At 36.5% G+C, this 25,038-nt stretch overlaps 2 protein-coding genes across 2 annotated transcripts; one reads left to right on the plus strand and one right to left on the minus strand.

The window, feature by feature from the left end:
- The first annotated feature begins 5,052 nt into the window (after nt 1-5,052).
- On the plus strand, nt 5,053-10,300 carry LOC135688963 (TWiK family of potassium channels protein 7). Its single transcript, XM_065206042.2, has 3 exons — nt 5,053-5,701; nt 8,749-9,012; nt 9,434-10,300. Exons 1-3 carry the CDS (start codon nt 5,317-5,319, stop codon nt 9,646-9,648), a joined length of 864 nt encoding a protein of 287 aa, XP_065062114.2. The 5' UTR covers nt 5,053-5,316; the 3' UTR covers nt 9,649-10,300.
- A 1,531-nt stretch (nt 10,301-11,831) lies between these two features.
- Nucleotides 11,832-21,824, minus strand: LOC135688955 (presenilin-2). The gene is made up of 10 exons (XM_065206029.2): nt 21,583-21,824; nt 19,577-19,881; nt 19,228-19,372; nt 18,388-18,455; nt 16,936-17,086; nt 16,458-16,527; nt 16,197-16,295; nt 13,968-14,132; nt 13,230-13,342; nt 11,832-12,624 (listed from the first exon to the last, which is right to left on the minus strand). Exons 1-10 carry the CDS (start codon nt 21,745-21,747, stop codon nt 12,469-12,471), a joined length of 1,437 nt encoding a protein of 478 aa, XP_065062101.1. The 5' UTR covers nt 21,748-21,824; the 3' UTR covers nt 11,832-12,468.
- Between the last annotated feature and the right edge of the window lie 3,214 nt (nt 21,825-25,038).

Below are 25,038 nucleotides of genomic sequence, written 5' to 3' on the forward strand. Positions count from 1 at the left end.
ACATGTTAACTAACTTTTCATATTAAAAGATATTGCAAGACTTTTTTTAGTTATGTGGTCAAAAGCCTACAAGCCCGAACAAAAATTGTTGAGACTTTTCAAGATAAGTTGATGTTTCTTCTTTCTCTTCAAAGAATAGCTCTTTCCACTCCCTCGATTCAATGTTGAATGAATTTTTTGAAACAAGAATAATAGAACTACTAACCCAACATTGATTCGGGAGACAGGGGGATTCGAACTTACAGCTGCATTGCAAGATAGAGTAGAAAATTGCAAAATTTGCATTTTGTCTCAACAATTTTGTCCAGGATTGTAGAATTCAAAAATAGATTTTCTCACAACGTTATACCTTATTTATAAACGTATTTTTTCTTTCAGAAATATTTTTCTTGTCTCTGAAAAATTTGTCCAGGCATTTTTCACACAAATTCAGGAAAAAATTCAGAACAAGTTTATTTAATTCTAAAAATTCATTGGCGGCTCAGTAATGGGGAATGACTGAACTGTAAGTTGATTTTGAGAGAATTTTAGCTTATGATTTCAACAAGATACAAACGTATTAGCTAAAATACCGGAAAGCTCAGTTTCTTGTTTGAATTGATTTTGTAGAGTGTTTCATGCCTGTCATTGGCTAAATATTGTAGATCCAAAGACAGTTTCAATAGATTCCGTATCTGTGTTTAAAGTGGCCTGAATAACTTGATCAGGGCCGTGAATCTGTCATTTCAATTGGGGGGGGGGGGGGTCAGCAGAGCGAATTAATATATTAATATAAAGTGTGCAGTGGGTCATGGCACCACCAGCAATTTATGGTATGTGTTATTGAAACAGTAGGAGAAAACGACTTCAATGGAGAACAAAGGAGAACAAAAATAAAGATTATTGGATTCACTAAGAATTTTTTAGCTCTATAGAAGGTACTTACAGTTAATCTTCCTTAGGATGTGACTTTCATAAAATTTGATGGATAACATTTTCAGAGACGGCGGCACGAAATTGAGCCCGGGGTGTTAAGAATGAAGTTTAATGACGTAGGAGGACCCGCCATGGTTGGGTCCGACGCGAAAGAAAACTTTTGCAATTATGCCTTCTAGAGAGACTAAAAAGGCATCTCCCAGACCAAGTTTAAGAAAATTCTATACCGCTCAGGATAGACAATTCGACGTTCCTCAGAAGAACACAGATTTATTGTTTCTTGGGAGAAATAAAGTAAGGGACGAGTCATGCTAAAGCTCTAGTGACGGACGTTGGGGGAGGAAAAAAGGGGGATATTTGGCTCAGAGTGCATATTTTCAGTAGTTGCTTTTTTCGCAATGTTGACATAACACAGAAAACTTAGTTTAGTTCTAACCCAGCTACCATGGATTCTTTTCTTTAAAAGAAAGTAACGATAATTTCTGAAATAAAATCAGTTGCTCCAGATTTTTGGGGAGGTCCAAAACGAAAAAAAGGTATCTTGGAGTTTGCTTTCTAAAATTAAGAACAGATTTAGCAAAAATGTTTCACTATCAAAATTGCTGTTAGAATTTCGATATCTCCTTGAAGAAAAAACCAAAATGATAATTTTCTTCAGTTTTTCATTTCTAAGATCTGCACATAAATTTTTCTTGCTTTGGCGAAGGAGTGGCACGAAGATTATAGTTGCAGGTAAAACGAATACAGTTTAACTCTATATTTTTGCATTTTTGGTCATGGTTTGCAATAAATTTGCAATGACTCTGAATAGAGGCCTTGCGCCAAATTGAATTACCCTCATTGGAGTCGTACGTAAATCACTCAAAATGTAATTACGAAAATGACCCTTAGCACCAACTATAAATATGACCAATGAATCTAAAATTCGCGTTAAGCGAATCTAAAATCTCAACAGGCGAGGGTACCCAATAGGTCCCTACCCTGGTTACCAGACTCACTCTATTGTTAGAACACAGGGTTCCCATTCATTGCAGGACATCACATGACAATTGCATCATTGCGCTGCAATTGCATCAGCTTCTGTAAATTGTATTATTCTTAGGGTATATAAGGGGTGGCTTTATAGTTAGGTTCAGTCTTGCCGTAAGATTGTCGAACTCCGTGTACCTTGTCGCTAGCTTGCAGAATTGTCTTTGCCGTTACATTGTCGCCGTTAGCCGTTTAAGATATTTTTAGTCGTTTGCCGTAAACTGATGAATTAGAAGAAGTGTATAGAGAATTGGATAACAGTTTTTGCCGTATTTATCGTGTACGTTTCTGCGAACGACATACGAACTCACGTTTGTAAAACCCCCTTTTTAAGTGGTTTTACATTGGTTACCCCGTGTGAGGACAGCCGAGCCGAAGGAACAGAAGATGAGCACCTATCGATACCTGCGAACCACAGACGACCAGCCGATTTGCAATTACTGCAAAAGAGTGGGACACGTGGTCAAATATTGTAGAAGACGCCCGTTGAAGCAGCAACCATTGCAAGGAAAAGCTTCTGTGCCTGTGAATGCAAAAATGGGCCCAGTTTTTGAAGCCGAAATTCGGACAAGAATGACAACCCAAACCACAACTGAACCCTTCGTTGCTCTGTGCAAGTTGTTCCGCATGTTAGAAGACATAACAAAGGAGCTTGCTAACTTGATGAAAGAGCAATTGGGCCAAACAATAGCGTTCGACGAGGCAGAAATTTTCAAAACGCCCCTGACAACGATATTCAAAGAAATGACGTCAATCACCGATATACTGTTAGCCCCATCACATCTGTGCAGATCATCATCACCATTATTCTCATTACCAAAAACGAAAGAGTTGCAAGGCATGTTGTATAAATGCGAAGAAGAAACGCCACAAGAAGACCAAGCCAGGAGGCTTGTTTTCAAAGGAGGGGGCTATGTTAGAACACAGGGTTCCCATTCATTGCAGGACATCACATGACAATTGCATCATTGCGCTGCAATTGCATCAGCTTCTGTAAATTGTATTATTCTTAGGGTATATAAGGGGTGGCTTTATAGTTAGGTTCAGTCTTGCCGTAAGATTGTCGAACTCCGTGTACCTTGTCGCTAGCTTGCAGAATTGTCTTTGCCGTTACATTGTCGCCGTTAGCCGTTTAAGATATTTTTAGTCGTTTGCCGTAAACTGATGAATTAGAAGAAGTGTATAGAGAATTGGATAACAGTTTTTGCCGTATTTATCGTGTACGTTTCTGCGAACGACATACGAACTCACGTTTGTAAAACCCCCTTTTTAAGTGGTTTTACACTATATATAAAGTGAGTTTGGTACCCAGGGTAATAGGTCCGCCGATTCCCGAATTCCCGCTACGTTTTTATCCCGATTCCCGATGTTATTGATATTTGCCAATTCCCAATTCCCGATTCCAAAAAATGACGATTCCTGCTTCCCTGATGCTCCTTCTACGTTCTATGACAGCTTCGCGATTGACCTTTGGTATTTTAGGTCTTTCGTTTTTCCGTCGGTTTTGTTCACACGAAGCTTTCAGAACTAGCCCACACTGCTTTTGCCCATGAATATGTAATTTGACCTTCTTGAATACTTAACTCTGTTCTCTCTTGTTATTCATAAATGGTCTGAGTTGTCTCATTGTTATAATTCAGTTCGTCGAATCCTCCCTTCGACGCGCGCATATTTTGCGCTTGCACAGGAAACCACTTTCCAAAAACGCTCCTCCGCGGTAGACACGCGACGTTTGAGTGACAGAAATAACGTTAAGATATCAACATTATAGCACAAAAATGTCCTGAGTGGTAATTTAAATTTTAGATCAAAATCGATTGTAATCAAGTATAGGCCCCAATGATAAGCCAATGTGCGTGAAGAATTAGCCAACTGCAGAATTCTATCAATTTTGGACTTACAGAGCTATGATACTGGATTGAAAAAAATCCCGTTTGCTTTGATAATGATAAGAATACCTTTGTTTACTTATTAAGGAAAGATGTCAATGCAAACTTTTAAAGCAGTTTCAATAGCATAGAAATTTTGTCGTAGAATTTGATGCATGAAAATGAAAAAAACACCTGGACGCCTATAGGCACCTGCAGCGGGAAATGAACTACAAGAAAATACGACAAAGTTGCAATGAGTAAAAGCTGGAACGTTGAAATTATTGTTTTCTTGTGGAAAAGTAAAACCACACCCTGTATCCAAGATCGTTGTGGTTGTGCCATTGAGAGGTTCTCGAAGCCCGAATAGTGTGAACATTCTAGTTTTCGAAGTCGACGTCACAGCGAGGTTACAGGCTTTTACGATAGTATATATACGATCATTCTGCCTTGAAATCACAAAACATAACTCCCATAGACACCTACTTCAGTGTTGCCCTTCAAGCTTCAGTTTGAAAAGTCGCTCGAAGCAGCCAAACATATGAAGGAAACTTTAAAGGGAGATTTGAGAACTTTTCTGCTTCTTAAAAACTTTCAAATACCCCGATAGAAAATATCGTTTTGCTGATGTCATAAAAAACGAAGATACATGTCTTTCTTAGAATGTAAATGGCATACTGAAAGAGGATATAATAAGTGGTGACACAACGCAATAAAACAATTAATCAAGCTTCAGAAAATGTATTGTGCTGTCGTTTATCAAAAGTAATCATGGGCTCTCGACTGTTCAAGTTTGAAGGTATGTGGCTCTCTACCATTGAGACACAACATGTCAAGCAGTCCTGACCTGAGACTCAAGATGTCAACTGACCCTAGTTGCCCCCTCCCCCCTTAAATCCGCCACTGTACAATGGTTCGGTACCCCCTTTGAGCCAAGTCTGAAAAGTGAAAAACGATACACCAATGAGAACTGAAAACTTGAGATATGCTCAATGTATGAGTATCAAATTCGATGTTCGAGTTCTTGGTGACTTTTGAATTGTGGCTTGAGAAAACTAGCATTATGCTCGAATTGATTTAGCGGTCCATGTGAATGCAGCGGTTTGTTCTTAGATCTTTTCATACAGCAAGGCAGAACTAACATCTGAATTTAACTGATAATCGTGTAGCTAGAATTTTTCATAATATGATCCATGAATTTGATTAATAAATACATTTTCTAATCTTTCATAGTTAAATCAAGCAGCAATGACCTTGTTCTTGTTGTTTGGCTGCCTTGGCGACGACTTCATTCAGCATGTTCCGTGTTTTAGACTTGTCTAGACATACGATGTGCGGCTGCAACGAAAATTGTCCTTTTCAAAAGGCAGGTGTGTTTCACTGCACAATCCAGAGAGCTAAGCAAACTGTTCTTATGTTCCTTTATCTGATACTCATAACCAACCTTCCAGTGTCGGCCAGCGAATCCTAGAAGCAGAAAACACAGCAATCACAAGCAACGACAATGGGGCTCGGAACGTGCAGATCCACTCTGTTGTCAGTATCGATCTACGTAATAGTTGCAGTTGCAGGGACCGTTGTTATCATGTTTATGGAACGTGAAGGCATGAAGCGGACAGCGAATAAGGACGAGCCGAAACCTGGAAATACATCGGCGGCGCCAAACAATTCCAAAAATCTGACAATGCATGCTAAAGAGTATCTAGAGAACCACGCCTCGCTCAGCTGGTCCTTGGATGATACAGAAAAGCTTATTAAAGAGATCAAAGGTTTTGAGAGTAAATCAAGGCAGCTTGCTGAGAATGACAACCATGGCTGGCGGAAGCAGCTCAGTCTCGATACATTCTCAACATGGATGTATTTTGCAGTGTGCACAACGTCAACCATCGGTATGAATGGATTAACAGTACTTTTTGTTTATTGTGAAGCAAACTACTGCTACGTGCTTTCTATGTTTAACCTAGACTGCCTAATTCAACCAACCTGCAAGATATTTAGCCAGACGTCTGTGCGATTTTCCTGTCCCTTGTTGAAAGCAGAACTGTCAAGTTTGTTATGATGAAGGGTGTTCCCATTTATAGAATTTTGGGTCCAAGTACTGCTCATAAACCGTTTTATGTCTGGGTTGGGTGTGGTAGTTCTCAAAAAACTTCTGTTTTCGCTGATCTGATACGAGCTGATCTAAGATAAGAAAACTTTATATAAACATTACCTTTAATCATATCAGTTCTCACGATAAATTGTTTATACTGAGTTTTATGGTTTCACATACATATTTAGTTTATTTTGTAACGCAGGTTGAAAATGGCAGCCTTGAGATAGCATTGCAATGTGGTTAATACAGAGTGGCAAAGTGATTTCACCAAAATGTCTTTTTCGGGATTTTAGAATTCTGGCCCCATAACCTGAAAAACACCATGAAAATCCATTAAATATGCAAAATCAATTGGTTGCAGGCCAACTGATATATTCCACATGACTACGGGCTTTTTCGACAATGACGCAAATATGATGATCGACGACAATACAAAACCTACTCTGACCAACAGAATTTTCGAAATAAATTTAATTATCGAAACTGCAATTGCGAAAAATCAGCAAGTGGACCGTGGCACTAAAGTGTCTTTAACTAGCACTTCCAGTCCTAAATGCGAATGACCAAACGCAAGTGCTTTCGCAAGCCACTTGGGTTGCGTCCCTTACATTCGACTGTAAAGAAACTATATTCTGGTTAAGAAAGTAACACGCCCAAAATATGATAGGACGAAAACTAATGGATATTCTACGTAGCAACCTATTTCCATAATAGTTGAGAATTTCAAAAGTTTGATACGCGAGAGACTGATTAAAGAAATCTAAAGATGACGCAAAAACCCTACGGAGATAATTAATGAGTAGAAATGTGTAGTTGGACAATAAAGGAACCAAAAACAATAGAGGGTGCGAAATTAAGTGTTAATTTGGTAACAGACAAGAAAATAAAGAGCGCTAAAATCTATGAACCAGGCCAAAACAACAGCAATCCATGAGCAAAACTCGTGTCTTTTACTGGCAGTGTTGAACAGTTTCAACTGATTTTGCATATTTCGAGGTATTTTATGACGTCACTTGGCCATTCTATAATGAAGCCTTCCAATTGCTGAAGTCTTCTTGAATCTAAAATAAGATATAGGACTGAGATACCAAGCTGCTATTTTGATTTAACTGCACTTGCTGGCATCATGCTTCCGAGCCTGGGAGCAGCTGGGAACATGGCGTTTTACTAACTTCCCTCACAGTGTAATCTCAAGAAAGCTATGTTCCATTGGATAAACACACAGTCAAGTAAGCAAAACAATCTGGCAAACGAAAGCAAAAAAGCTGTCTTGATTAACCATAGGCGCGTTTTGCTGAAATTCGCTGCGCTTGTTGCCACGATTGTAAGCTAAGCCGGCCACACGCATAAATTAAATCGTTGAGTTGGAAACAGTATAACATTACGTTGTGATCTCGGGTTTTCTTTCGCTGTCCAAAATAATCAACATTGAACAAAAACAAAATGAAGAGGTATTCGTTTTTTTAAAGTTAGTCAACTTGTGAGAGTCCTTGCCAGTTCTTTTTTTGCTAAGACAAACGTGACGCTCCTCCACACCCGCCCGTCAACAGACTCTATGGGGCTTGGGGCGGGGAACTAAGATTGCATCATCATGATTCTATTTGCCGCGAAGTAAAACTGATTGGTCCCAAAATGAAATATGTACTTGTAACTTCACTTGAAAATTGATTAATAATTTCAAGAAAATTTAATACTCAGTATTTCTTAGTTTTTTCTTATTTCAGAGCTCTTTTCAGCTCGGCCTCGGATTTCAACTAAACAATCGTAATATCATTTAGATGCCCTGCTCAATAAGAAAAAGGTTTTCCTCTTACTTCATTACTAGAGGTGGTACCCTAGTCAGCCTCTTTGATCTTTTCTAGAAAAAGCGCTTTTATCCAGACTTGTATTGGTTTTCATGACATCAAGCCAATAGGGCTAGTTTACTGGGTCCATCAGTAAATTGCCCATTTTTGGTTGTGATCCTTACCTTTAACATTAAGTTTTCCCGCATTATTAACGTAAGAAGAGGTCATTATAGACCTCCAACGTCAATTTCTGGTTGCAATAGGCCTTTAAAATCGAGAATCGAAAATTTTGCTCTAGAATCGGCGCCAGCCCCCACAATATGAGGAGGACTGGGAATCTAAAGGAACAAACAATAGCATTTTTTGCGACCATGCCCTTTTTGAAAATAGGATAACTTATTTCAGCTAAGACAGTTTAAGGGACCACAAGTCAACTACTTTACAACAACGCTGCTCAACACAGTAAAGTTTTGAATCGAGGAAAGTTTGTAGAATAAAATGAAAAGCTTTTTAAAAAAAGGTGGAGAAAAAATCTCCTTATATAGGTGAAATGATTTTTTATTGTCGGTCACATTACCCCTTCCAATAATTTCTCAATTGATTTATACAAATTAGAGAATCGACCTTGGCGAATGTCGGGGAGGACAAGTCCTCCCCAGTCTTCCCCTTGGCGCTGCCTCTTCTGTTTTGAATAAACTGCTGCTCTGATAATAAGAAGCCCCCACTTGTAGTTGTGACAAAAATTGTTTCGTTCAAATGGATTTTGTACCCACTTTTTACACCCTTAGAAAAGTACCAAATTTTTGCATCGAGGTAGCAAATTTTCAAACTAGCCAAATTTTCTTATTCTTGGGTTTTTCAAAACTGTATCTCTTCGGTTTTGTTCCTTTATACCTGCAACCTGGAGGACGCTAAATTGACTTTTAAACAGGTTATAATCGAAAAAAAGCATTAAGAAAAAGAAAACAGGAAATTTTAACTTTTTTTCTGAGCCTGAAGTGGCATCACAGGATGACAGGGATGGTGGATGTCTAGCTTTTTCTCTTCCTTTCAGGCTACGGAGACATCACGCCTATTTCTAACGGTGGGAAGATCTTGGCAATCTTACTCGTTGTGATTGGAGTCCCAGCGAATATTTACATGTTTGCATGTGTTGCTGCTTTCCTTACTAGATGTATTGCAAGATTGAAGAATCTGGTCGCTTCAAAATGCAGAAACAAAAGTTCGTGCAAGCCCGACATGCTTTGCTTCTTCCTGTGCATAATCATTTTGTTGCTGTATGTTGGAGGTGGTGGGATTGCAGTTGGCTTTTCTGAGGGTTTGTAAATCATAAATTGTGCTGGCATCGTGTAATTTTGCATAATGTATATCTTTTTCGCAAGTTTGTCATTAAAGGGCATGTTTACACAAAAAGGAGGCGACTTTTGTTATGGGAATTTTTTCAGTGAGTAATCATTATTTTGTTTCTAAAGGGGAAGATTTCAAGTATACAAACAAGCATGCAAATTAAAAATGAGCGGAAACGGCGTTAAGAATAAAGTAACAGAAGGACCCTAAAAGTCGTTTACTGGTTTTATGAATAACTAAAATTGTTAAACTAACGATTTAGGTTTAGTGAGCGTTTTCAAACATGTTATCAACGGATATAATTTACTCTTTTGTTTAATGCATCTTTTGTTTAAACATTGGCTTTTCCAACTTCGAAATTTACAATACGTTTATTACCATTAATACCACAGGCTGGAAATGGTATGATGGCCTTTACTGGTCCTTCTCAAGTGCAGCAACAGTGGGGTATGGTGACATTATACCAAAAAGCAGAGCGAAATTTACCTTTGCCTTTTTCAGTGTTATCATCATGATAATGCCAGTTTATGCCATCCATCAAGCATTGCAACAGGAAGATGAGGTTATGAAGGAGGACCGTCTTATGGCAAAGGCAGAAGATGTTTAGACAGCTTGGCCTATATCTTGTCTTTCAACAACTGTTCAGAGCATTAAACTGCATGTTTTCGACGAAGATTCTGTCACTGACTGTTTGGCTGTTTTATTTGAGAAGTATTACTCATTGTGCTTTTGACATTTCTATGGAGATGGTTTGGTTACATGACAATTGTAGAAGAACGTGGCCAGTACTAGCAGTTAACGTCTATAGACACTGTGTTTTGCCCCGTACTTACTATATGAAGTTAGGAAAATATTGCTTCTGAGTAGAATCATTATTGGGAAGGTGATCAAGAAATATCAATTGGTGCAAAGACATTTGTTTAGCGTAGATTTAGTTTACTTTATTGGTGTCAACTTTGTCACTGGTATATATATTTAGACTGAGTTTGAACACACCAAAAAGCCAAGATTTGCGTAAAGTAATTAGTTTAAGCCCATAAGGTTTTGGCTAACAAGAATTCAGGAAAGCTGCTTATGAATAAAAACAGTACAAACACTTTCCATGTAGAGACTATGATTAGATTAAGAAAAGTAGGTTTCATGACAGGGCCGAACTTGTCTACATGAGTGGAATACAAGTTTACTACTGCTGTCTAGGTTTCAAGTCTGAGTAACAGCTTTATGGCTAGGCTGCATTTGTATTTACATATATAGCTGTGTGTTCCTATTTTTTTAAGCAATTCTTTTTCCACCTTATGATTTAGGGACAATTCTTTTCAAGGTGAACGCACCTTTGTTGATGTTTAATCTACTTTTGGCCGGATAGACTTAACTGTCAAAAATTTATTCTTGCACATTTTATCCAAACACTTTCCTGGTGTGTGCTGATCAAAAATGCGTGGTAATAGGCAACAGACTGGCAAGCTGATGACGTCATAAAATCAGATCTTTATGATCTTCGAATTGGGACCACATGACATTAAAGAGCAACATGAATTACGTCAGGACTGTGCGAAAACAATTAAATGTATCTAAAATTACCTTTGATATGGCCACATAAGTAAAGGCTCTTTCTACATTAAATCACTTCATTTTTATTGCCTTAATTCTAAATCACCAGGGCCAAAACCACGAGCCAAAGTCAATTAGCACTTTTAGACTAAACTGATTTAGACTTTTAGACTAGACTAAATTCACATTAGAGAAATTTCATGTTGATCTTTTAGGTTATGTGGTCAAAACTAAAAAATTGTGAAGATTTATTTGTCATGACGTCATGTTTTTGCGCCGAAAATACGGTACAGCCGAAAAGATGTAACTCTGCTTGAAAGTAATGCAATATTTAATTCCTAGAGCTCATACTTATTTTAGTCAAGGAATCTGTCTGTCTTAATCTACCGAGCCACCGCCTTAAATTTCATAAAACGTGCGTCTTTCTAATGTACTGGAAAGTTTATTTTTAAAAAAACAATACTCTGACAACAAAAAACCTTGATAACATCTCAGTTCTTTTCGCAGCTAGACCAGCTAGAGCTAGACTTATGCAGGAATACCTCAAAATATACGAACCTAGATGCCGCTTTTTAGTGGCTTTCAACAGCACTTTTAAAGTTAACACTTTTCTATATAAATTGCTTTTCCAAGCCTACAAGGTTGCTATCTGTTTTAAAACTTTTAAAGAACTAAGGAAATAGCAGTGAAAGGACAATATTTGCAACTTTCCAAACGACGATTATATGACGACAGATTTCCACAATAGGTTGATAAATTTATCCAGCTATATTTTGGAAATGAAAACTAATTCCCCTCAAAACGAGACAAAGTCATAAAACACTCGAAAACCTTTGAATTGCAACTTCTTACTGTTGTGGTCGACTATACTGTTGTGTTCTTTTTATAAGAACAATTTATAAGAACATGAGCCTCGAAATTGGTCAAAAGTTAAGAACAAATTAAGAACAAGCCAAGGCTGAGCTACTAACACCTACCTAGAGCGAAAAGGCTAGCAATCGCACTGTTTACACCCTATCAATTGGAGAACAAGAACAATCCAGCCTCAGATTTCGGAAAAAATTAAAAACAGTCAGCCTGAGATTAAATTTACAGGTTCTTATAAAAAGAAAAGAGTGTATCTAAAAAAAGGTTTTTGGCTACTAAACATAGCCCTGTCCCAAAATTACAATATATTTCCTATTTCCAATTATCTTAAAACTTCAGTTCTGCAGGCGGAGGACATCAGGAAAAAGACAATTTAAAGTGGTATCTACATAATTTTTTGAGATATTAACATATGTTTATTATAAAGAAAAATCATTACTTCTCTAAGTATGGCTACAGTATAAAAGACGCTGAAACGAGATCGGACTACGCAGGTGGGAAGTGAGTAGCAAATTACTAGGGTGTGTGGAAAACGTCCGAAAGATTTATAACGTCAAGAGTGCTGACTGCGAAGGAGATCAAAACATGAAAGTTCATTCCATATTGATTTACAGGCCTATTATCTAGAACTCGATAAAGTTGACGCAGGGTCAAATGTGTCGAGAAATTTTAGAAATTTCGCTTTATTGTTGTAATTTGTTGGCAAATTAAAAAACTAACACCAATCTGACTATACAAGAAATATTTTTATAACTGACGACAATTAAATTGCAAGTGACAGGTCTTAAAACTCAAATGTCACAGAATTTGCTATGCATGGAGGAGCAAAAAGTATTTCAACATTGTTTTTCGATATCAAAGGATCAAAGCTCGTCAGATTGAGCCATCCATCAGAATAGAGGAGACAATAGCATATCAATTTTATACTCGTGAAGACAACGTAAACATACTTTAAATTAGGAAAAGTCAATTTATACAGTCACAGAAGAAACAAAGTATAGTACGCTAACTATAAGAAAATTTGTTCACTAGCCAGGGTATCCGTGAATGGTTTGACTATGGTTCTGGTAGCAAAATAAAAGATGAGACCAAATGTGATTGATATCGGAAGGGCAGGTAGCGCTTTTCTGTAGATCGCCAACAACAAGAGTGTCAAACATAGGCCCTGTGTAAAAAAAGTGCAGTGTTAGGATATATGAATGTAACGTGATTGATTGTTGGTTTTTATGGTATTTAATTGTATTTAATGGTAGTTGGAATGTATGCAAAAAGGGACCTTCTTTTATCAGGTTAGGCGGAACATGCTCTCTGAAAAGTAAAGGAAATTATAAGGTACAATAAAAATTCAACGAAACAACAATTAACAAAAATTAAACGTTCTATTTCTATTATTTTGATGCCTTCAAATTCCTGAAGCTAATAACATTTTTGAACATATTGAGTGAAGGAAAACAAAAATTCTCGTGATCGATCTATCTACTTCACTACAGTCCTATTATTCCATCTGGCTTGCCAATTTAAATAAGAGGAATTGGGTTTCAATTTCTTCCCAAAATTAGCCGATTAACATTTTGAGCAAATAGAAGAAATTATTATCGATGGAATATTATTTGGCTAAGTAAAAAGTTTATCCTTGTAGATAAACAATGCTATCAATGTGGACTCCCACACACATAGGTACCATTGCTACATATTACCCTCGTTTGAGAAGACAGAATTCTTGAAAAGAGACTAGAAAGCTTTAATATCTTTTATCAAAGTGGTACTTACGATCAAAATTGCAACGAAGCAAGCAATTGTCGTATTCCAGTCTCCGTATGATGATGCTTTTCCCACGAGCACACTGTAGAAAATGAAATCGCCAAGTCCAAGTTTTACTCCTCCTAAAAAATTAAAATTAGAGAGCACACACATTAGATGTCAATTCGAAAAAAAAACAACTTGCGATACCATTTTCTATTGAATTAAAAACTCTAATAATGAAAAAGTTTAGTTACTTGACAATAATTGGCAGCAAATTACGCCAATAATCAAGAGAGAAGAGCTTCAAAGTACGACATCACATTTGAGAAAGAAAAAGACTACTTCAAAATTGAACTGAGGGATGTCTGCTAGGGTATCTTGGTGAGGTATCAGTGGCGGACACTTGGGAGGGGGGGGGGGGGGGCGACCGCCCAATACTGAAAAGAAAAATGGTCTTTTGTTCTAAAACAATGGGAAATGTGACGTTATCTTATTAAAACAATATTTGATCAAGTGTCCGCCCCTGTGAGATATCATGCTAGGACAACAAGAGATCAAATTCGGGATCCCATGGGTTAGTCTCCATGGGTTGCGACACATCTACGTAAACAAAAATAAGCAACTATCCGACTGCCTCCTCCCCGTGTGCACGGCCTCTCACCCACGCGTTGGAAATATTCATAGTATTGGGAAATAGTTGGGGTAGCAAAGCAACATCATGAGCTCTGGGTAAGCGCAATGCAAAGAGAACAAGTATTGCCATACTTTCTTCTTCATCTTGTGGTTGGTATTCAGGTCGTGGTCGATGAGCAGCTTCTCCGTCACCATTAAGCGCCCTTGCGGCGTTCCCATGCAATTCATTGCCTCCATTTACATTCGCGTCCCTTTCAACATCTCTGTCAGCCATTCCTACAATCCACATCATAGTAGCTGAAAAAGAGTGCAAGATTCATAAATTCATGACACTTCAGAAACCTTCTTTACAAACACTAACAATACTTGCAGTTCCTAAATGAAATGAGATTAAACCTGGTGTCATCAAAAGTTGGAAAGTAGGGGAGCAAAGGGGAAGTTAAATACTCACAACCTCATAACAAAACCTTTGCAGAAAAGCTCATGTTTTGCGAAAAGGTAAGGAGCTTGACCACCAGTCCCCCTTTGTCATCGGGGGCTCATACAACCCTTTATATGAGTCGTCTTGATCTCTTCACATCTCAGGAGAGATCTATAAACTAATAGTGAGTTTTCTATGGTGATAATGAAAGCCTAGCCTGAGTGTTGTTTCACTGAACAGCGAGATAGTTAACTCGTATCATATTTTACCCGCAACATTATACGCACATTAGATATTTATTTACAAATTTATTGCAGACACTGGAAGAAATCTGTTAATTTTTAAAAAAATTGATTTTCCCCTAAATAGTTTTAAATATTCTCTCTGTCTTCAACATAATCTATGGAAGTAAATATTGAATTTTGCATCAAGGAATATAAGAGATTTAATGAAGGAAAAGACTGCCTTTAGATAAAAAAATTGAAGGCTTCTTGAAAGTATAAATAAAATGCAAAAAGCTTACTACGTCACATAGTGCAAGGCGTAGCAATAAAACAAAGAATTAAACAAGGAAATACTAGCAAATCCACAGATCTGTTAAGCAGAGAATAAATATTAATATACACGTATTGAAATGTTCATGATTACTGGCTATTTTGTGAATCAATTGTAACGACGCTGTCTTTTCTAAACATTATTTAAACATATTTTCAACATTTTGATCACTATTTTGAGTTCGTGAAAGGTTGCAGGGCAGCAGGGTGTGACAGAGTTAGTAGGTATTGACGATTCGCCAAAAGGATTCACACACAGCAAATCCCTTCAATTTTCAATATTGATTGAGAAATTAATTTTGTAACCTCAAGATAAGTCATTTCAAGTTGGAGAATATCTTGTACGACATGTAAATTTAAAGTTAAAACAATATTTAATAAGGGCATGTTACTCAAAATCAAGCTTGGGGGTCTTCAAATGCTTCAAGCAGACACAAAAGCACCAAATACGTGGGTTACAGCTTTTTATAGCCAAAAAGAATTTAGGGGAACATCAAAATAGCAGGATATATATTTCCCATTGAAGAAACTGTAAATAAAATTGCTTCTGGAAGTCACCATTCTGTATCAATAGCACTTTCTGATATGGTTATATACCAAGATAGAAATGGATTATCAATACTACATTTGAATGATTAAAACCACCTTCTTAAAAGGATTTTTATTTCGAATTTTGTGCTACCCCAAGAAAATTAAAAATCTTTGCCTATGAGCTAAGGAACCAGATACAGAAATTCTATTTCAAAAATTTCTAAAATATTGATTCCTTTGAAAAACCTGCCCGTTAGTTTCAAATCCTTAATACATTACAGTATTTGAGTCCCATCCTGAGTTTATTCTGCATGTTTACCTATATCTAGTGGATCTGCATTATTTGGGGTGCAACATAATCTTTGCTTTGATTTTCAAACCCCAAAAGAGAATGTAGATTCCCCCTCAAGGCTCAAGCATCAGTCTAGTAAAAAATATTGAAAACAGCCCCTCTAATTCAAAATAAAATTCTTCCTAATCCTTCCAAATAAAATCCTTCCAAATAAAACCCTGATAATTCACAATTTCAAGATTGTCTAGTAAATTTAGATTTCTTATGTGGTCAGAGATGACTATCTTTGAAAATTCTTTCCAAAGAAACCTTCCAATGCAACGCTCAAAGCTCAGCGAAAAAACCTCATAATAATAAAGCTACACAAGTTTACATTCAACAACAATAAGACTTAAAATTAACAAATAACCAATTTTTGCCATGATGGAAAACTTTGAACTTAAAATGCATTAAGAAGACTGATATGTATACATTAAGTAAGGAACGGCTGTAATTTCTTAATTCTGATGGAATCATAGGTATACAGGACAAATCCAGGACTAAATAAAAAGACAAATACTTACATGAGTAAATCAATGCAGGAAACAGTGGCTCATTTCGCTCTTGAGCAAGGTTCACAAGCATGTTGAGTGGGCCGTGTGGACAGATAACAGCAAATAAATCTAAAAAGAAAATCATATTGTTGATTTTCATTCTGTTTTATCTGTCTGATTTTCATTAGATACTTCTTGTATCTACAGAAAATAACTACAACAGAAAATAGAAAGTAGCATAACAAAAGAGAAAAATAGGGCATAAAAATCCCTTTAAGGCAGAGAACTCACCGTAGAGAGAAATTGCACCAAGAATAAACCAAAGTGTCCACTCTGGCAAATACTTTATGAAAACCAGTGCCTAAATAAAAAGCAAGATTCTTTAAACTACAGAAATGTAAGGTCTTTAGGGGGCAAACCATTGCAGTGGCTAAGAATCAATCTAATTCTATATTTTCCTGGCCAATGACTCAGTCCTTCTAGACTCCAGGATTGTTTTCATCTCTGGACATAGAATATTGATAGATATGTGTATGTAACACGCCCCAGTAAAAGTTCAGCAATTTTATCATTAGGGCATAATTCATTTGTGCTATAAGTATCTATCCACTGATTGTGCCTCTTGTTCTTGTTTGCCTGGTAATCAGCATTGCAGCCATATAAGTTTATTCATTCAAATCTTAATATGAACCAAGCAAATCTTGCGAAAAGCATAATCAGACAGAACATCACCATAGAAAAGCAAGAAACTGAATTTTTGCAACCATACCAATAATGCACTAATCAAAATCAGGTACATCTGCTGTAGCCTTAAAGGCCCTTTCCAGTGAATGCATATCATGCCAACAACTCCAAAGTTCCAAATGAAAAGAGCCATTGTCATGTAATCCATTGCAATGTTATACAGTTTGAGTAGCTCTCTTGGAAAACAAAAAGAAGACTATTTACACAACAATAACTTAAAAATGTGCTATTATCCATTGTTAATATACACTTAGTGAGTAAAAGTATTGCACAGGCTGAAACAGAAATGGCTGCACTACAGCAAAAAACTTTAGCAAACCAAAATTCAAGTGGCCATAGCAAGTTTCGTAAAAGTTACAAGATGAATTTTTAACTGGAATATGTTGGAACATTTATCAAAGGTTTGATGGTGAAAATAGTAAATGCAAGAATATTCTTAATTTTTGCCTATTTCTAAACAATATCAGCATGTCGCAAAAACACAAAAATTGAGCCATGATGATTTAAGTACCTGTGAAACATTTGCAATAAAAAAGTTCATCTCTGCACTAATTTGCTATACCTTATTACAATGAACTCAGGGGTACTTATTCAATGCTTGGGTGTCTAGAACTGCTCATTTTCCTCACTTTTGTTGGAGAACCTGCTAAATGTTTTGGTCAGAAATTTTTGGAGTCGCAATGGGCCTAATTGCAGCGGCTGCTTCATGATATGTTGCAGCAAAATTCAATCAATAAAATGTGCCACAAATCGTAAAGTCCATCTTTTCCAACCGATTGCGATTTTTAATGGGAACAAATAATGCCAAAAATTGCATAAAACAACATTGCGTCCACTCATTAAATGAAAGTAAGTACCAAAATTCCCGTAAGAAACAGGTTCACTAAAGTGCCTCAATAGCTGTAAAAGAGTGAACATAATAAAATGGCTTAAAATATGCCACTTTCCACCAAATACAAGGCCATTAATGATCAACTTGGTACTTCAACACCTAAATGCGATCTTGCAAATGTTTTTCTGAACTTATCATGACACGATTAACAGAACATGTTACTAAACTTTTTGATAAAGTTTTAGCAAGTCTCACAAAGGTTTCAAATCTGACTGTCCAATAAAAAGTTAAAATTTTTAATTTTTTAAAAGTAAATTTTTTCAATTTTTAAATCAAAAGTGTTGTCAATGGTTTGAAGTTTGTTTTGATGGGTTTTTAGCCATAAAAAGATGCCTAATGGTTTCACAAAAGTGGTTTGAATTTTGATCGCTTTGTTGTTGACAACGCGGTTGTCATTACTGACTTGTCAAACCTGTGCAATACTTTTGCTCATTAAGTGTATATCAAATTGCTTACAGATTGCTTTGATAGGTGACTCAATTTTATTCAATATATTAAGTAGACATTAGATTTGAAACTAATAGAGAAGCAAAATTGAACTACATTTATAGCATTATTAGACCAGAGTGCAGTATTAGTACTTACTGGAAATAAACATAATTGAAAATAAAGAGCAGCATCAAAGATGACATGATCAGCCATCCGTTGATTATCTGTAAAAAAGCAACAAATCAATTGATAACATATATCAGGTATTTTCTTAAGAAATAGTCCAGACGAGTGGCCCAGCGCTAGTTTAACATTTTCAGCACAAGTTACATTTTTTAAAAACGCTTAAACTTATGGCTCATGTCAAATGAAAAGACCTGACATATAGTAAAAAATATCTTAGGTTGAATCCAGTCACAGGAATAATTATAACTCTTAACTGTACAACTTTGTAATCTTATACTTAAAATTTCATCATTTGAGGAGATGCTTAAAGTTTGATCAACATTATTTCAAAAGATTATTTTGCTTTGTGGCATTTTCAGGGACTTAATAAATCACTTTCCGTAGCAAATGTAAGGTGCCCTTTAGGCACTCACACTCAATTGAGCACCATTTGGGGTAAGACCAAATGTAATACATTTCAAAACATATCATGTATGAATCCTAAATTTCTTTCTTCTCCCATTTATTTCAAATGTTAGGCTTTTGTTGTTGAAATTTCAAATTTCAAAATTTTGTTACTTCTTGCAATTATTTGATTGCAAATATCAGAATTTGAGGCATGAATCATGATTCAAACAAATCAAAGATCAATAAAAATAAATAAAATGGCAAGCCCTCAGTTATCATTAGCTCTAACAAAAATAAAATCCTAGACCTACAATGCACATTGTCATGTTTGGGCACTTCCAAGTTTTGGAGTTGATTTGATTACATTAGAAAAATTAACACCAATTGCTTGGAAATCAAATACAAAGAAACAAAAAAGATCACCTTGTAACACCTGAATTTGTAAAGAATGACAAGAAATATTGTCATCACCAAGACAACACCAATGACAATCAATGCATTCAGAAGGGCAAATCCAGCACGCTCTCCTGAACTGCTGGTGTTTTCTTCTCTAAATGGTGTGTAGATTCTGAAAATTGAAATTTATTTTACAAATCCTGCATAAAAAAGTCTCTCCCCTATTTCAGGTGCCACAATTTAAAATAAAATGATATGAAAATGTTATTAGGCAAAGAAAATGGGAAACAGAGAGAAATTTAAATCTAGGAAAAATGAAAAGACCAGGTTTTATAACTGGAAGACATGAGAATCAACAGAGCAATGAAAAACTCACAAGTATGTCCGCTCATAATTTGTTGTATAGTAAGTAACAGATGATATTGTTGCAACAACCACAAGAAGGCAAACAGAGACTGGAGTGATGAGCATAAGAACACTCTTTGCACCATAATGTAATTCCTCTACATCTTCATCTAATGGCCGTCCATCTCCCCTTTCATCTCTGTTGTTTTCATTGTGTGCCTCTCGATTTTCTACTTTTCTTACACTGCTACCTTCATCACCATCTTGTTCATTATCTCTGAATCTTCTATGACGATTTCTTGTTCCATCTTCTTGCCTTGGAGGTATCAAATCATCCTAAAAAAGGATTTGAAAGTAATCAAACAAATTCTATGAAAAACCATTGCTTAACAATGGTTGAGAATGGTGACACCATGGTTCAGGCACTGAAATGAGCAAAAGTTAGGTACTTGGTTAATCAAGCTCCTCCATTCAGTTAGGTGCTTGATCAAGCTCCAATATTATTTTTGTCTTTCAATCATATTTCCTTAAATGTGCGCAATCAACACAGAAGTGAGGCAGGTGGAAAATGGCATATGTGATCTGAACATTACTTGGAATTTGCAAAGCCTATGAAAACTTTACGATTTCAACAAAGAGTATGAATAAATATATTATTGTTTTAAAGAGATAAAAGGAAGATATTGGCTAAATATTAATATCAAGTTAGTTTGCAAATTCACAAATCAACCAGAGAAGTTATGTAATGATCAGCTAGACCCTCTAACAATCAAGCCTGTAAATTTTCTGAGGCGAGTGTGGAGGTGCTCTCGCTCGACCGAGTGCTTTTCATTTCAGGACATGCCATGGTTCAACCATGTTCTTCAACCATGGTCAGCCATGGTTGGGCAATGAAATGCCCATGGTTAACCATGGTAGAACTGTCAACTTACATGGGACTCATTGCCCAATCATGGCTAAACCATGTCCAAAATTCAAAATTTCACTTTTTCAAAATTTTCTTTTTAGCAATTATAAAAATTTTGGTCTTTTAAAGCACTTTGAAACTTTCAATTTCTTTTTATGAAATTCAGATACCACATTTATCAATGGTTAGACCATAGCTTAACCAGCTGACTGTTCATGATTGAACTATGGCTTAATCATCGCTCAATATCAAATTTTTTCTAGGCCTGTTTTCCCATTGCCAGACCATAGCAGCATTCTGCATGATACCAAACAAAACCTTGTTAGAGCCATGGTCTTTCAATGGCTGTTAGGCCATGACCAAAACATGTTTAAACCACTGTATTATTTAATATTTGAAACTCGCTCAAAAATACAACAATGTAATTTTTACAAGAATTTCCTTTGTGTGACCATTCAAATTCAACCATGGTTAAAAAATGGTTTGCGAGGGCTTCTCATAACTCAGTTTGTGATTTTTAAGAATTCCCATGTTTAGGTCTCAAGGCCTATAGAAATTTATGGCTGATGTTTTTTTAATTGTTTGGCATACATAGAAGACTTCGAAACATAAACTATATCCTGCAAAAATTTCATGGAAATAGCTGCCGTACTTTTATAACGAAAAATATTTTTAAAAAGACTTTCCAAATTTGTTACATAAAATTTCTTGGAAATTTCGAAGTTTGTTCCCATACGTTTTGAACGTAAGTGTACATAATCCCCAGTATTTATATTTTTCTTGGCATTAAATGTTTCTTGGCTTGAACATTTAAGGTACGTTTTCATGGATGTAAGTTATACTTTATCTGTTTGTATGCAGCCATCTAGCATGGTATGCAAACACATTAATCTATGGCTGGACTAAAGCTCATAAACACTTTTTATAACATATAGAGCAAATAGCGATCAAATACAATTGGAGTTCCTACCTTACGTTACAGAATAAAAAGTGCTAATTAAGCTATGTAGCGAATTTACAACTATTTGCAATCTGAGAACAAAGAAAACTGTCCCTTTTCTTTCTTATCATACTTAAAATTCTCGGCCGACTGCCACAACAATGGTTAGTCGCTAAAATGATTCACCTACCTGTTCTAGTAACTGTGGAACACCTTGACGTCGATAATGGAAATCTTCTTCCACAGTTAAACAATATTCCGGTTCAGAGTCCGAGATATTAGATACTGCCATTCCTGGGTCTATCAAACGTGTTGTCTCACAGGCAGATAGATCGTCACTATCATAATCTGACATTTGCTTCGACTATGCGTTTTTCTTAGGCCAACTCTGCCACCTTCCGCTATACAGTGATGACATCATTTCATGCTTTCCTCCGCAGAGCCACATACTTGCGCCATCCCATTTCAAGATTTGATATTTACAACAAGCTTGTTTTGTGCCATCAATACCTGGGGGGAGGGGATGTTTGTTGGTCACGTGAATTTTTAATATACAGGGGGGTCAATTTGATAATTATCGGTAAGAATTTCCCTTGTGATCTGGTACTTTTGGGTGACGATAGAAACTAAACCACGATGTGCCGATAATCTTAGAAAAATTAAAGTGCTGATGACTATAAAAATGATTGCCGTCATATTTCAAGAACACCCCTTTACAGTATCTTTATCGTGTAAACCTTCTTTTAAAAAGATTGACGACAACGTAATTGTCAAGCATCTTGCCCTGCTTTGCTGAAATTATGGAAATATCTTGTTGACAGTGGAAAAGGCTACGCATTTGATAGTTATCACAAGCCCAGGAGTAAGATATCCAAAAAGGCTTCTTTGCGAGCGTAGAGAGCAGAAAAATTTTGCGACCACACCCTTAAGTTTAACTGAAAATACATTCCAGAATATTTCTTGGAGCCATCTTCTTCCAATTATTTGAAATGTTTTACTCTTCTTTGGCATAATTGTTTATGCTTGCATAATTCCATTCTTAAAAATTTAATTCATTACTTTAAACGGCCCCATAAAGCCTTGAAGCCCTAGGGAAATTTTCCCCATTGCCCCCTTGCCCCCCTCTTTGCGGTCCTGGTTATTTGATGCCTTTCAGATTTCTGATAAATCATGGAGCTGGGCGACAGATTTTGATTGAAGAATATTTAAGCAGAATATTTAGGAACTGCACTGCTTACTTACACCCTTATGATTCAAGAACAAGTTAAGAACAATCCAGCCTCATTGTTCTAATTGTTTTAATGATTTTACTGAAAGTAAAAATGCCAGCCTGAACTTCAGATGAAATTTTTGGGTGCTATTTCACCTACCGATAGGCAATTTTACCAACGAACTAAAGATTTTGTGGACCAACTGACCAACGACCAACTCATGATGACTTTGGGGTGTCATACCCCTTACACCCCAACAAGCTACGCCCCTGACTGCATGTAAAACTTGAAAGATATAATTATTGCTGAGAGCCATAAAAAATGATGAATATATAAGAAAGCGAATGAAATGATCCAGATTTTATCTACAGGCGATTTGGGTTATTCAAGCAGTCTTATTGGTATAATCGATGTCATCAAAAAAGACATCTTCAGTAAAGATCTTCAAATATAGACCTCAACATAAAACTTTGTTTTTCTCATCTCAAGGCTAAAAATCTTTGTCGTGAAAAATTATATTCCCAATAAGTTCCGTCAAAAATTTCGATAGTGACTAATATAAAGAAATTGATGTTCCGTTCTTTAGCTTTGAGTTTATCTTGCTTGTAAGATTTTATTATTTTAAATTTGAAAATGCTTTCACTCAAAAAATTTAAGAAATAAAAGCATGTTTGTGTCGATGTAAGTTGACGAAATTTTCTTCTGGGTGAATTCTTTAGAGTTGCACCTTGTAATTTTGCTCCAGACATGCATACTCTGCATTTTATTTTCTTTCTCTTACTGTCATATACGCGTATGATTTTTTGAAGAAGTTTTCGAGAATTCAAATATCACCTTACAACTTTATTTTTTGAAATTCTATTTGGCCTTTTAAACTAATAGCAAGAAAGGTATCAAGACAAAGCATGATTTTAAAACAAAATAGATAAATAAACACCGATTAAGAAAAGTGCCAGCAGAAATTCGGAACATGAATTTATGTGCCTGCGAGCACCGCTCGCGCGCTCGCGCAGATTTACAACATTACAACAGCGAGTTACTTTTAAAACCATATACAACTTTTTAACGAGACAGCTCAAACAATCTACTGTCTGATGCCTACTGAGACCGCTGCGAGGGACTGCATGGCATTTTCATGACCCCGAATACCGCATTTGTTTTTGATATTCGAAGAGAATGGAAAGTTATGTCGTCAAAACATAAACTGCATGTTATAACATTTGACCCCAATTTCAGCCTGGTATTCACACGGGAACGCTCGGGATCGATCCGCTATCCGTACTAATTTGGGTTCGCTTTGGAGAGCGTTCCAGTTTCGGGTCGATCCAGTTTCGGATCGATCCGGTCTTGTGTAAACACCCAAAATACAGTGGAATCCCGAAATAATGAACCCCGGATATAACGAACTTCCCTGTATAACGAACTAAATGCCTGGTCCCTTGGATTCTGCCGAACAAACTCCTTACAAACTCTCTCGGTATAACGAACCCCGGATATAACGAACTTCCCTGTATAACGAACTAAATGCCTGGTCCCTTGGATTCTGCCTAACAAACTTCTTACAAACTCTGTCGGTAAAACGCACCCCGGATATATCGAACTCTCATTATTACGTACGAACCTAATTGTAGGTCCCTTCATCACAACTACCCTCGATATAACGAACTTTCCATAAATTTTTAATCTGTTATTTTTGTTTATTCATTTTCGGTGTTCATTTAACACTTTCTTATGGGACAAATCATTTTTTCAATCGGCAAAACGTGATGATGATACATTTCAAGCACTGGCTGATAGACTCAGTGACGAGATGAAAGTTTGATTGCGTCAGAAATTTCTGCGAATGAGTACATTGACACTAACGAATACCTTCTTACATATAAGACAATGAGCGACGACAAAAATTGATTGCGAAACCCAGATGGAAAAGCAGGAAAAGGCAAATAAGAATGTAAAGTAATCGAAGACATCATTCAGGCACCAACTAGGAGCGAAGTGATACCAGCTTTGGTCCCAAATTATGAAAGAAACATTAAGATTTTAATTTTCAATGACCAGCCAGTTGTATTGTTTGAATTCAGATTGGTTTTTTGGAGTTAACTGTGCACAGAGGTTGGAGATAGCCTAATCAAGCCCACCGTAGGTATTTTACGGCGTGAACTACGAAAGGAACCAAAAAAACGTTATCTCTCGGTTCAACGAACTCCCGATTTAACGAACTATTTTCTGGTTCCCTTCAGAGCTCGTTATATCGGGATTCCACTGTAGGTTAGCCTGCGCGCAGACTCGCGGAGGAGAAAAATGAGAGATCGATATCGATCCCGTGAAAAATGAGAGGTTATGAATCAAAATCGGTTTAACTGGGACACTACCCAATAAATTTGTTTACGGCCCTGTTTACACGGGGAAATGGGACCGATCCAGTTTGGGATCGA

The sequence above is a fragment of the Rhopilema esculentum genome, chromosome 10 (genome assembly GCF_057945365.1).
Source record: "Rhopilema esculentum isolate cy_ngs chromosome 10, ASM5794536v1, whole genome shotgun sequence".
NCBI lineage: Eukaryota > Metazoa > Cnidaria > Scyphozoa > Rhizostomeae > Rhizostomatidae > Rhopilema > Rhopilema esculentum.

Coding starts and splice junctions, on each gene's coding strand:
- LOC135688955 (XM_065206029.2), bottom strand. CDS start 21,747: ATGTCAGATTATGATAGTGACGATCTATCTGCCTGTGAGACAACACGT. Junction 19,882..21,582: donor TTCCACAGTTACTAGAACAG/GTAGGTGAATCA, acceptor ATCCTTTTTTAG/GATGATTTGATACCTCCAAG. Junction 13,343..13,967: donor ACCACAAGATGAAGAAGAAA/GTATGGCAATAC, acceptor TTAATTTTTTAG/GAGGAGTAAAACTTGGACTT.
- LOC135688963 (XM_065206042.2), top strand. CDS start 5,317: ATGGGGCTCGGAACGTGCAGATCCACTCTGTTGTCAGTATCGATCTAC. Junction 5,702..8,748: donor GTGCACAACGTCAACCATCG/GTATGAATGGAT, acceptor TCTTCCTTTCAG/GCTACGGAGACATCACGCCT. Junction 9,013..9,433: donor TGCAGTTGGCTTTTCTGAGG/GTTTGTAAATCA, acceptor TTAATACCACAG/GCTGGAAATGGTATGATGGC.